General features: G+C 44.8%; 1 protein-coding gene across 1 annotated transcript; it reads left to right on the top strand.

The window, feature by feature from the left end:
• The first annotated feature begins 24 nt into the window (after positions 1–24).
• NOB1 (NIN1 (RPN12) binding protein 1 homolog) lies at positions 25–12,124 on the top strand. The gene is made up of 9 exons (XM_060132475.1): positions 25–219; positions 341–473; positions 2,319–2,449; positions 4,862–4,933; positions 5,142–5,270; positions 5,365–5,565; positions 6,276–6,373; positions 8,536–8,680; positions 11,429–12,124. The coding sequence occupies exons 1-9, from the start codon at positions 157–159 to the stop codon at positions 11,696–11,698; spliced, it is 1,242 nt and encodes a 413-aa protein (XP_059988458.1). The 5' UTR covers positions 25–156; the 3' UTR covers positions 11,699–12,124.
• The last annotated feature ends 558 nt before the right edge of the window (positions 12,125–12,682 follow it).

Raw genomic sequence — 12,682 nt, 5'->3', positions numbered from 1 at the left:
GCGCTCGGAGAGCCCTGAGCCGGAAGATGCTGCGGCCGCCGCCAGGAGACGGGGCCTAGCCGCGGCTGCTCTTCCCGGCTCCCAGATGCCCAGATCGGGACAGAGGGGCGGGCGCAATCTGCATGCGCATGCACGCTCCGGCCTCGATGGACCAAGATGGCGCCGGTGGAGCACGTTGTAGCCGATGCAGGGGCTTTCCTGCGGGACGCGGCTCTACAGGTACAGGGAGCTCCGGCGGAGAGGAGCGGGGTCTGGGCTGGTGGCCCCTAAAGGAGCTTGGGAAATCGTGCAGCGCGCTGCGTGGTGCGGGCGGGTATGAGTTGGGCCGATCTCTCCTCAGGACATCGGGAAGAACATCTACACCATTCGGGATGTGGTCAGCGAGATTCGGGATAAGGCCACGCGCAGGCGGCTCGCAGTCCTGCCCTACGAGCTGCGTTTCAGGGAGCCCTTCCCGGAATACGTGCGGCTGGGTGAGTGTCTCTGCCCGGTGTTAATGGCGAAGCTGGTTCCCGGGTTGCTGACTGAACCTGCTCTGGTTCTAATGGGAGTCTGGATACTTTATCAGAGTTGATTTAGAAACTGCACGGTCGGGCAGAAATAGAGACACAGATGGAGAGAACAAACGTATGGACACCAAGGGGGGAAAGTGGCAGGGGGTGGTGGTGATAGTGGTGGTGGGATGAATTGGGAGATTGGGATTGACATGTATACACTAATATGTATAAAATGGATAACTAATAAGAACCTGCTGTATAAAAAAATAAATAAAATTCAAAAAATAAGTAAATAAAAGAAACTCCACGGACTAGGAGACCGTGGTGGGAGAGAGGAGTTCTGGGTCATGAGTCAGCCAGGCCTTGCCAGTTACTAGTTATGTGCCCCTGGGAATATCACTCAGACGCTCTAGGCCTCGGTTGCCTCCATCTGTAAAATGGGATTAACAGTACCTACCCGAGGGGTTGCTGGGAGCATTAAATGAGGAATAACGTCACTCAGCACAGTGTCCAGCGCTTTGTAAGTATTCAGTAAATTTGTTTGGATTAAAAATAGAAGATGGGAGGGAGCTGCAAGAGGGAGGAGATATGGGGATATATGTATATGTATAGCTGATTCACTTTGTTATACAGCAGAAACTAACCATTGTAAAGCAATTATACTCCAATAAAGATGTTAAAAAGATTTTTAAAAAAATGGAAGAACCCAGATCTCTTACTCTCGCCCATTTCTTTTCAGTAGATAAGAGTGATGACTGTTTTGGATATGGAGGCCAGCCTCAAGTCAGAAAAAGGGATGGCTTTTAGGCCTTACATTAGTCCTGAAAGAAAACTAAACAACTCTCACTTGGCTTAGGAGTCAGCGTTGTTCTCTTGTTAGGGATCAAGGCGATGATCCTGCCCAGGAAAGGACCTAGGTGGTTGGAAGTGTTTTAGGGTTTAAAGGCCTGATAATGGAGATGTTGTTACCTACACTATTTGTGACTTCTTTAGCTTTCTCCAGCATCCTAGCTGTGTGATCTTTGACAGGTTACTTAATCTTTCTGAGGAAACACTAACAGTATGTACTTCATAAAATTGGGCTGAAACATTCCCACTCCTGGGCATATATCCAGACAAAACTATAGTAATTCAAAAAGATACATGCACTCCTATATTCATAGCAGCACTATTCACAATAGCCAAGACATGGAAACAACCTAAATGTCCATTGATGATGAACAGATAAAGAAGATATGGTACATGTATACAATGGAATACTACTCAGCCATAAAAAAGAACGAAATAATGCCATTTGCAGCAACATGGATGTAACTAGAGATTATCATACTAAGTGAAGTCAGAAAAAGAAAGACAAATAACCATATGATATGACTTATATGTGGAATCTAAAATATGATGCAAATGAACCTTTTTGAAATAGAAACAGAATCACAGACATAGAGAACAGACTTCTGGTTGCCAAGGGGAAGGGGGTTGGGGGAGGTTGGGGTGAGCAGATGTAAGCTTTTATATATAAAATGGATAAACAAGGTGCTACTGTATAGCACAGACAGCTATATTCAATATCCAATGATAACCATAATGGAAAAGAATATTTTAAAAAGGAATGTATGTATATGTATAACTGAATTACTTTGCTGTGCAGCAGTAATTAACAAGATTGTAAATCAACTATACTTCAGTTTAAAAAAAAAAAGATTTGGGGCTTCCGTTTTTCTTGGGATACTGATCCTAAGTTCTTTTCATACTTTCATTATGGTTATCCAAGGTCATATAGCTCTTTGCTTTTAACTGAAGTTGGGAATCTCTTGTTTACAGTGACTGAGTTTTCAAAGAAAACTGGAGACTATCCCAGCCTCTCTGCCACAGATATCCAAGTACTGGCACTTACCTACCAGCTGGAAGCAGAGTTTGTTGGGGTGTCTCACCTAAAACAAGAACCAGAAAAGGTAAATAAGAAAGATAGTTGGTTTTATCTGTTTTTTTTTTTTTTTTTTTTTTTGCGGTACGCGGGCCTCTCACTGTTGTGGCCTCTCCCGTTGCGGAGCACAGGCTCCGGACGCGCAGGCTCAGCGGCCATGGCTCATGGGCCCAGCCGCTCCGCGGCATGTGGGCTCTTCCTGGACGGGGGCACAAACCCGTGTCCCCTGCACCGGCAGACGGACTCTCAACCACTGCGCCACCAGGGAAGCCCTGTTTTAACTTTTTTATTATGAGAACTATCAGATGTACAGAAGTAGAGGGAATAGTATAATGGACCCAGTGTCCCCATCATCCTGCCTCCACAGTTGTCAACTCATGATCTGTTTTCATCTTTACCCGACCCCAGCCCTGAATATTTTGAACTCAGACAGCCTAACATTTCACTGATAGATATTTCTTGGTGTGTCTCTAAAGATAAGGTATGTCTCTAAAAAAAATAACCACAAAACCAATATTACACCTACACAAAATTAATAGTAATTCCCTGATATCATCAAATATCCAATCTGTGTTCACATTTCTCAATTATTTTATAAAATTTTTTTAATAGTTTACTTGTTTGGATCAGGATCCAGATAAGGTTCATACGTTGCAATTAGCAAACATGTCTCAGTCTTGACGTGTAGGTTCTTGGTAACGTTGGTTAAATTTAAAAATGCAGGGACTTCCCTGCTGGCACAGTAGTTAAGACTCCACACTCCCAGTGCAGGGGGTCCAGGTTCAGTCCCTGCTCAGGGAACTAGATCCCCATGCTGCAACTAAGAATTTGCATGCCACAACTAAGGAGCCCACCTGTCGCAACTAAGACCTGGTGCAACCAAATAGATAAACTAAATTAAAATAATAAAATGCAGAAAGAGTAAAAATATTCTCATTTTTTTTGGCTGTGTTGGGTCTTTGTTGCTGCGGGCAGGGTTTCTCTAGTTGTGGCGAGCGAGGGCTGCTCTTCATTGCGGTGTACGGGCTCTAGGTGCGCAGGCCTCAGTAGTTGTGGCTCACGGGCTCTAGAGCACAGGCTCAGTAGTTGTGGTGCACGGGCTTAGTTGCTCCATGGCATGTGGGATCTTTCTGGACCAGGGCTTGAACCTGTGTCTCCTGCATTGGCAGGCAGATTCTTAACCACTGCGCCATCAGGGAAGCCCCTCTCACTAGTTTTTTAAAAATAGAATTCTTTTCCAGAAGCAAGCAAGAAAGAACACTTTAAATGATTACCATTTTTTTCAACTCTTGCTACCTTCAAAATTCTGGGTTCCTGTTGTGCTTTTAGGGACTTGTCCATCTTGGCTAAGTTGAAGAGACTAATGGTTTTGTGCCTGGACCCCATTGCCTGTTTCTAGGCCAGAGGATTTTGAAAGATAGATTATTAACCTTATACTGTAATAAGTAATTTCAAGTAGTGTTTGCAAAGAATTACTTGATCTCCGCTGTCTAAGGTCATCAAAACTGTAGTGGGCTCATGATTCTATTCTAGTCAGAACTGCCTTCACTTGTTTTCAACCAAGTGTAGAGTCCTCCAATCCAAGAAGTCTAAAAGTGATGCCTAAAATATAGACATCTGTGTGTCACCAGAATGTTTTGGGGCGATGGGAGTGAAGGGAATAGTTTCATATAAACTCTGACTTTGTGGCTCAGCTGGGTTTCTGCTTTGGCTTCTGTCAATTTGAGATTCCTAAAAATTGCCCTTTCCTGCAGTCTTTTGGGCAGGAATTAGCTGTTTTGTATCAGAAGCTTTAAAACAGCCTGTCTTTTGACCCAGCAATTCCACTCTTAGGCATTTATCCTAAGGATATAACCAAAGATACTTCCAAGTTTTACACATAATGATGTTCATTAAACCTTTATGTCTAGGGACAAAAAAGAAATGTCCTAAAGTGGTTATTTGGTAGTAGTGGAATCCCTGAATAATTCTTTACGGGCTTCCCTGGTGGCTCAGTGGTTAAAAATCCGCCTGCCAATGCAGGGGACACGGGTTCAGCCCTGGTCTGGGAAGATCCCACATGCCGCAGAGCTACTGAGCCCGTGCACCACAACTACTGAGCCTGCACTCTAGAGCCCATGCTCCGCAACAAGAGAAACCACTGCAGTGAGAAGCCCGCGCACCGCAATGAAGAGTAGCCCCTGCTCACCGCAACTAGAGAAAAGGCCGCACGCAGCAACAAAGACCCAACGCAGCCAAAAATAAAAATAAATTTATTTTTTTTTAAATTCTTTACTTATATTTTTATGTTTCCCACTTTTTAAAAAACATTGAATATCTTTTATTTCAATAACCAGGGGGAAGTATTTTGTTTTCTGTTTTTTAAATTACTCTTCCATGTTGAATTTTCAACCTGCATTTCTTTGCTTAGAGCTGTCACTTTTTTCTTTTCTTTTTAAAGGTTAAAGTGAGTTCATCAATTCAGCACCCAGAAACTCCTCTACACATTTCTGGTTTCCATCTGCCCTCAAAGGTAATTTCTTAGACAGGCCAAGCTCTTCATGCTCTTTTCTGTTACATGTCAGATCTCCACAAATTGTCTGTTTAGAGGGAACCAAATTTACCTAGACAGATAGCATAGTTTGTCCATCCTTGTCTGATCTGGCTTGTATATCGTATATCATTTCATTTATAACCCTCTCAATTTTCAGGTTTTAAAATTATTTTTCTTTTAACTTCAGCCTAAACCCGCACGAGGAACAGTAGAACATGGACACCCAGTCGGTGAGCCTGAGGACCTAGAATTCAGTTCCTTTGTGTTCTGGAGAAATCCTTTGCCTAATATTGATCATGAACTGCAGGAGCTGCTGGTAAGGCCCTGCTTTATGATCTCCTGATGACAAGAGACTAGCGTCTCCCAGCTGCTCCTTTGGGCGAGAAGTTTGAATTCTGTTAACGTTTCAGATTGACAAAGGTGAGGCTATTCCAAGTGAGGAAGAGAACGAAGAGAATGGATTTGAAGAAAGGAAGGACCAAGACAGTGATGATGACGGGGGTGGGTGGATAACCCCCAGCAACATCAAGCAGGTCCAGCAGGAGATGCAGCAGTGTGCCATCCCGAAGGATGTGCGGGTCGGCTGTGTGACTACAGACTTCGCCATGCAGGTGGGTGGAATGGGCATCGGCTGGCCCTGGGCTTGGTGTCGTACCCGTTACAGGCAGTGGTCCTTTGGAGGTTTGGGGGTGTGTACAGGACTGTTGTGTAATGCTTCTTTTCCTGGCTCTAGAAACTTTGCCTGTGCTCTTTGGTAATTTTTAGTTTTAGTTTTTTTTTTTTTTTTTTGGTTGTATGACAAGATGAAAGTGGCCATTCATGGTCCTTAATATTTTTTTTTTTTTTTTTTTGGGTTTTGGTAATTTTTAGTTTTGCTTGGAGGTTAGGGAATCATAGTATACCTACAGAATGTATGTGGTGTATTAAATTTCTGATGTTCAGTATTCATGAGCTGTTGCTGCTTTTCTTTCAGTGTGTGTAACGTCCTGTGCTCAGTTAAGTATTTGGAGACTGTAGAGGTTTTGAGTCCAGAAATGAGTATATTTGCTCTCACACAATAAATGTCTCTGTTAAGAGAGATTGCTAAAGGAGGCCTTGGCGAAATGATGTTCTCGGTCCATGGCACCTGAGAGAAGAAAAATCTGGGTCCTTGTCCTAGTTTACATGTCTTGAGAGGTATCCTAAGCTTGCTTTTCTTTAGCAGAAGCCCTTTATGAGCCAAACCAGGGTTTGGGAAGTTCTTTTAACTGTGATTATGCAGATATTAAACAATTCTTGGTTTTGCTATGAGTTCAGTTTCTCTTTAACTTGTTGGTTGCAGAATGTCCTGCTCCAGATGGGGCTGCATGTGCTGGCCGTGAACGGCATGCTGATCCGCGAGGCCCGGAGCTACATCTTGCGCTGCCACGGCTGTTTCAAGTATGTAGCCAATAACCTGGGCTCAGTGCCCCTCTGTTGAACACTCCTCTGTTCCTAAACCTTCTAGAGACTTCTTGAAGGAGAACCTTGCCTTGTGTACAGGCATTCCCTCCACCTTGTCTTTCCTACTCGGGCCAGGTTCTGCCCCCACCAGGGCACTGAAAGCCCTGGGACAGAGGTGGCCAGTGACCTCCCACCTGACAAAGCCAGGGCGGGTGTTTTTTGTCCCTACCTTTGTGTATAGGATTAAGGGTGTGGGTTCTGGAGCAAAGAGCCCTAGTCGTTTAGCAGTAAGTGCCAAAATGTTTATGGATGGGATAATGTCTGGGACTTGCTTTGAAATAAAACAGAAGTGGGAGGAATGGGTGAGGGTAGAGATGAAGCTGGGTGATGGGTCCATGAGGGTTCATTGTGCTCTTTGGTTTACTTCATGTTTGAAATTTTCTGTTTAAAAAAAAAGTGGACTCTGGATCCAGACTATGTGGGTTCCAATCCAGATTCTGTCTCCTAGTAGCTGTGTGACTTTGCAGAAGTTGGTCAGCTTCTCTGTACCTCAGATTCTTCTTATGTAAAATTAGAAAGGTGGTTGTGAGGAACTAGGGAGATCGTCACATAAAAGAGTGCTTGTCTGGCGCATAGGAAGTGCTCCATTGAGGTGAACTGTTTAGTTCACTGACCATGCACTCCTCCCCATTTCTTTTCTGCCTCATGAATTGGTTTTTCTCGTGGTGAGGGCTGGTGTTGTGTGGAAAGGCCCCCAGATCCGAGATCTGGTTGGAATGGAAGAGACTATACTGCAGCCCTGCTGTTGAGTGAAGCGTGGCCCTGGGAACTTGGTGGCTTCCAGCCTTTCCACAGATTCAGTCTAGACATGGTAGCCATCATGTCAGGTATCTGGTGGAGCCCCTTACTGTGGAGGCCTGTGTGCACTGCTTTCCGAAGCAGTAAGGTGTCTCTCCCTGTGTCCCCAGTGCTGTTCCACTGACGGTGGAGTAGCCTGGATGAAGCCCTCCCCCACGTGGCTCGGGGCCCATCTCTGTTACCGTCCTCTGCAGGTCTGCTGGGGAGCCACTCCTCAAAACTGCCTCTGCATTCTTTGAATCTTTAGTGTGTAAACGTGCCAGGCTCATGTCGGTAAAGCTTTTTGCTTCATGAAATCTCATTTCCCCCATTGTCCTTTGTTACAAAAGCTCTAAGTTCCTCAAATTAACATTCGTTCTTAGAAACACTTGGAAATGTTCTCCATTCTTGTTAGAGTAACCCCAGTGACTGAGTGGTTTCTTGCACAAAATAATTATTTCCTAGCCCCTGTTGCTTAGTTCACTCGCAGAGACTTCAGGAAAGGGCTTGGCTTCTCTGGCAGTTTCACGCAGCTCTTGTGTCCTTACCACTGGGAACTGAGGGAGAATTCCTCAAGGACAGACACCAGGGCTCCTGCTTGGTCCCTGACAACAGCAGCTTTGCCTGTTCAGGTCCATCATTGGGCCTTGAGCGGGTGGGAGAGAGGCAAGGCCTGTGGGTCTGCCTCAGCACCCACACCCATTCAGTCATAGCAGCTTTGATAGTGTATCCTGTTGGTTAGTAAATTCTCAGCACCTCCAGAGCCACCTCCTGGCTTAATGCCTAGGCTGATACTTGGGCACAAGGTATTCAGAAATAGTTGAGTAATGTAATAATATGACCCTTGAGAAAGTATGGTGGTGATAAGAGCACTGACTCTGGAGCCAGATTCCCTGGGCTTATACCTGCCACTTACTAGCTCTGTGACCTTGAGCAAGCTACCTTACCTTGCCTTCGTTTCCCCATCCGTAAAATGGAGATATATCAACTTCATAGGGTTATTTTGACATTAAACTTGTGGAATAATGCCTAACAAAATTCAGTAAGAGTTCATTATTACTGTAACAACATTCTGCTCAGTTTTCTTACTTACTAACTTGCTCCTTATGTCATTTACCTTTGCCGTGGGAGCCGTGCAGCAGCAGTGTGCTTATATCAGCAGCGTGAGGGAAGGTGGCCTTGGTCTGGGATGTGTGCGGTGCAGTCCAGCCTGTCCCCATTTCTTGTGTCTCCTCCTCTGAGGCCTGAGACTCACCTTGCGCTCTGGGGATGGGGTTTGCTGCCTCTGGCTCCAGTGTGATGCATCTCCTTTGTTTCTGCAGGACAACATCTGACATGAGCAGAGTGTTCTGTGCACAGTGTGGAAACAAGACACTGAAGAAGGTGTCTGTGACTGTCAGCGACGATGGAACCCTGCGCATGCACTTTTCCCACAACCCTAAGGTGCTGAATCCTCGGGGCCTCCGGGTGAGTGGCGCATCTCCCGCTCCCCTAACAGCAGGGCCCAGGTCGGGGAAGCGAGACCTTTTAGCACCAGGATCGAAATGATCAGAGAGGACAAACAGACCCTCCTGGTTTCTAAAGATAGTTATTGAAAGCCTGTGATCCAGGGACCAAGGCAGGTGGGGAGAGCTCACAACTCAACCTCCCTGTGAGGTTTTTGAGGAGTTTGCAGTCTAAGGAGAAATAACCAGTAATTCCACACGGTAAAAAGCAAGGGCCAAATATATGTGGGGTCAAAGAGGGATGGTTTGCAGGACGGTGGAGGATGGATTTGTGTGGGAATTTGAGGATGGGTAGAATGTCTAGAAGCTTCAAGAACCACAAGGGAAGGTTGTGTAAATACTCAGCACAAGAGAGTCCTGGGCTGGATACACAGTGGGGTGGATTTGTTTTGAGGAATCAGGAGAGAAGGGTTGACAGGCAGGCAAGTATGAGTGTGGCTGACCTGGCTCTGAGTTCTCCAGGTATGGTGCATGCCACTAACGTTAGAAAGGTTGTTTTTTTTTTTAACTTTCTATTTTGAAATAATTTTTTTTAATGGTATCTCGTAGTTTTTTTTTTAATAAAAAGTTGCCAAAAATAGTACAAATAATTCCCATTTAGCTTTCACTTAGATTTCCCAATTTAATCATTCACTATATTTGCTTTATCATTTATATTTTTTCTTTTCCCCTAAACCATCTGAGAGTAAATTGTGCATGATGCCCTTTGCACCTAGATACTTCAGTGTGTGTTTCCTGAAACAAGGACTTCGTCTTAGATACCCACAATACAATTACCAAAACCAAGAAGTTAACATTACTTCAATACTATCTAATCTATGGACCATATTCAGACTTTTTTTTTTTTTGAGTTTATTAATTAATTTATTTATTTTGCTGTGTTGGGTCTTCGTTTCTGTGTGAGGGCTTTCTCTAGTTGTGGCAAGCGGGGGCCACTCTTCATTGCGCTGCGCGGGCCTCTCACTATCATGGCCTCTCTTGTTGCGGAGCACAGGCTCCAGACGCACAGGCTCAGTAGTTGTGGCTCATGGGCCTAGTTGCTCCACGGCATGTGGGATCTTCCCAGATCAGGGCTCGAACCTGTGTCCCCTGCATTAGCAGGCAGACTCTCAACCACTGCGCCACCAGGGAAGCTCCAGACTTTTTTTTTTTTCTGGCTGTGCCACGTGGCACGTGGGATCTTAGTTCCCCAACTAAGGATCGAACCCATGCCCCCTGCATTGGAAGTGCAGAGTCTTAACCACTGGACTGCCAGGGGAGTCCTTAGACCATACTCAAACTTTGCCACAGATTTCTTTTACAGCAAGAGAAGGGTGTTTGTTTGGGGTCCAGGATCCAGTCTAGGATCACATGTTGCATTTCACTGTTGCATTTCATTGTCCTGTCTCCTTAGACTCTTAAACTGAAGTAGTTTCTCAGGTCTGCTGTCTTTCATGACCTTGACAGTTTTGAACAGTTTTGAAGAGTACAAAGCAGTTACTTTGTAGACTCTCCCTTACCTTGGGTTTGTCTGGTGTTTACTCCTGGTTAGATTCAGGCTGTGTCCAATTTACTGCTGATAATAACTTTGATCACTTAGTTGGAGGTTTCTTGTGTAACCACAATATAATTAACAAAACCAAGATTACCAAATTTCCTGTAAGGTTATTATCCGTGATTAATAAGTAACTTAGAGATAGTCTGATACTGTGTGAATACTGTTTCTCATCAAACTTTTACTGGTTAAAGTCATCTGAATCAGTTTTTACAATGAAGGTTGCCAAATGGTGATTTTCTAATTGCATCATTTCTTCTCCATATTTATTACTTGCCATTCTGCTGTAAAGAGGAACTTTCCCATATATCATTTATATGAGTGTGGTCGCATGTATTTTTATTGTAGTCTGTAGGCTGTGATCCATTGCTATCCTTATTTATTTTGATACTCAAACTGTTCATGGAGCCCCTTCAGGATGGCTTCTGTGTCCTTCTGATGTGCCCCAGTTATTCTTTGAACAATTTTACTTTCTGGCACAGCAAGCTGTTCCGACTCTTATGCCTCCCTGCCTGTGCCCTGGAATCAGCCATTTCTCTAAGGAGCTCTTAAGTTTTTAGAAGCAAAGATCTGGGCACTGGACAGTGGGTATGCTTATTGTCCTAGGGTGGCATTAATTCTAGGTCCACAGTGGACAAAGATGGGAAATATTATATATAAATACACATATTAATACTTTTTCTCTTATCTGTATTAAAAATTGAATTTATAACTTCAGATTCAGTTCAACACCATGGAGTTCATTCTAGCCCTCCCTCTAATACCCATAACACCCTTCATAACACCATTTTCCATAATTATAATTTTGTTCAACTGGAGTGTGTGTGTGTGTGTGTGTGTGTGTGTGTATGTGTGGTTATTGCAGAAGTGCTAACCTATACCATTATGAAAATGGTACTTGCCTACTAGGGTTCTGTGTTTTAGTGTAATTTTTTCCGTCTTTTGTTGAGGGAATGTAGTCACAATACCGTGTTGCTCTTCATCTGTGAGGTGAGAGTAGGCTCAAGTGGGAAGATGCATGTCATGTACTCAGTGCACAGCAGGCAGTGACGATAGACTCCGTTGGTGTCGTCTGCCTGCGTGCAGAGTTGTCAGGTAAGCTTTACGTAACAGGATCTGATGTGTATAAATACGAATCCCCGTCCTCCTAATGGCCTTTCCTCGTCTTATTTGCAGTATTCACTCCCCACTCCCAAAGGGGGCAAGTACGCCATCAACCCCCACCTGACCGAGGACCAGCGCTTCCCTCAGCTGCGACTTTCCCGAAAGGCCAGGCAGAAAACTGACGTGTTTGCCCCTGACTACATAGCTGGGGTGTCTCCCTTTGCAGAGAATGACATCTCCAGCCGGTCAGCTACCTTGCAGGTCCGAGACAGCACCTTGGGAGCCGGCAGGAGACGGTTAAATCCCAATGCTTCCAGAAAGAAGTTTGTGAAGAAAAGGTGAAGCATGAGCTCCACAGGCAAGCTGGACTGATGCTGTGACTGCCCAGGAGACCCATGTCTCAGGTCCCCAGCTGTGCCAACTCCACAACCACTTGGACACAGAAGAGGCCTGGCTTCCATAGTGCTGCCCCAGGACTCACTGTGGTGCCTCGGGTTGGGTTTGTGGTGGAACCCGCCATCCCTTGGCCTGTGTGTATCCAGGAGGTTTATGTGAACATTGTGACCTGACCTACTTGGACATGGACAGCTGCAAGAGCAAAGGATTCCAGCACCAAGAAGTTTGCAACAACCAGCCACACCCCTTCCCTCTTTAGTATAAAAGAAGCCTGAATTCTGACTCAGGTAAGATGGTTCTTTGGGACAGAAGTCCACCATCTTCTTGGTCTGCTGGCTTTCCGAATAAAGTTGCTGTTCCTTGCCCCAACAACTTGTCTCTTGATTTATTGGCCTGTCATGCGGTGAGCAGTATGAGCTTGGACTCAGTAACTCCTTCTACCTATAAAAGTCCTTTATTTTGTACAGCTCCTTGGAGCTCCTTTCTTTGTGCTAGATGGGATGCTGCCTGATTCATGAATCATTAAATAAAGCCAATAAGAGCTTTAAAATTTACCCAGTTGAATTTTGTATTTTAAGTTTTGGTAGTAGTGGTGGGATCTGAAGACTCCTGATGACTTCATAGACAACAAGAAATACACGTGTTGATATCCACAAATGCTTTGAGTTCTTTTTTTTTTTTTTGGCCAGGCTGTGCAGTATGTGGGATCTTAGTTCCCTGACCAGGGATTGAACTTGTGCCCCCTGCAGTGGAAGTGCAGAGTCTTAATCACTGGACCGCCAGGGAAGTCCCTGAGTTCTCTTTCTTTGTCACTGTTTCTGAGGGCCGTGGGTAAGTTCCTCTTGATACGAACTCCACTCTCTACATTGAGCTCCTGGTCTAATTGGCTTTCCAGTCCAGGATTTATGGGTTGGTCTAGACTGACAGGAG

This window comes from Lagenorhynchus albirostris, chromosome 19, assembly GCF_949774975.1.
Source record: "Lagenorhynchus albirostris chromosome 19, mLagAlb1.1, whole genome shotgun sequence".
In the NCBI taxonomy this organism is placed as follows: domain Eukaryota; kingdom Metazoa; phylum Chordata; class Mammalia; order Artiodactyla; family Delphinidae; genus Lagenorhynchus; species Lagenorhynchus albirostris.
This window is presented reverse-complemented; position numbering and strand designations above follow the sequence as displayed.

Bases quoted from the DNA above. Each gene is read 5' to 3' on its own strand.
- NOB1 (XM_060132475.1), top strand. From the start codon at position 157: ATGGCGCCGGTGGAGCACGTTGTAGCCGATGCAGGGGCTTTCCTGCGG. The intron at 474-2,318 runs GTGAGTGTCTCT...TCTTGTTTACAG, and splicing joins CCCGGAATACGTGCGGCTGG to TGACTGAGTTTTCAAAGAAA. The intron at 4,934-5,141 runs GTAATTTCTTAG...TTTTAACTTCAG, and splicing joins GTTTCCATCTGCCCTCAAAG to CCTAAACCCGCACGAGGAAC.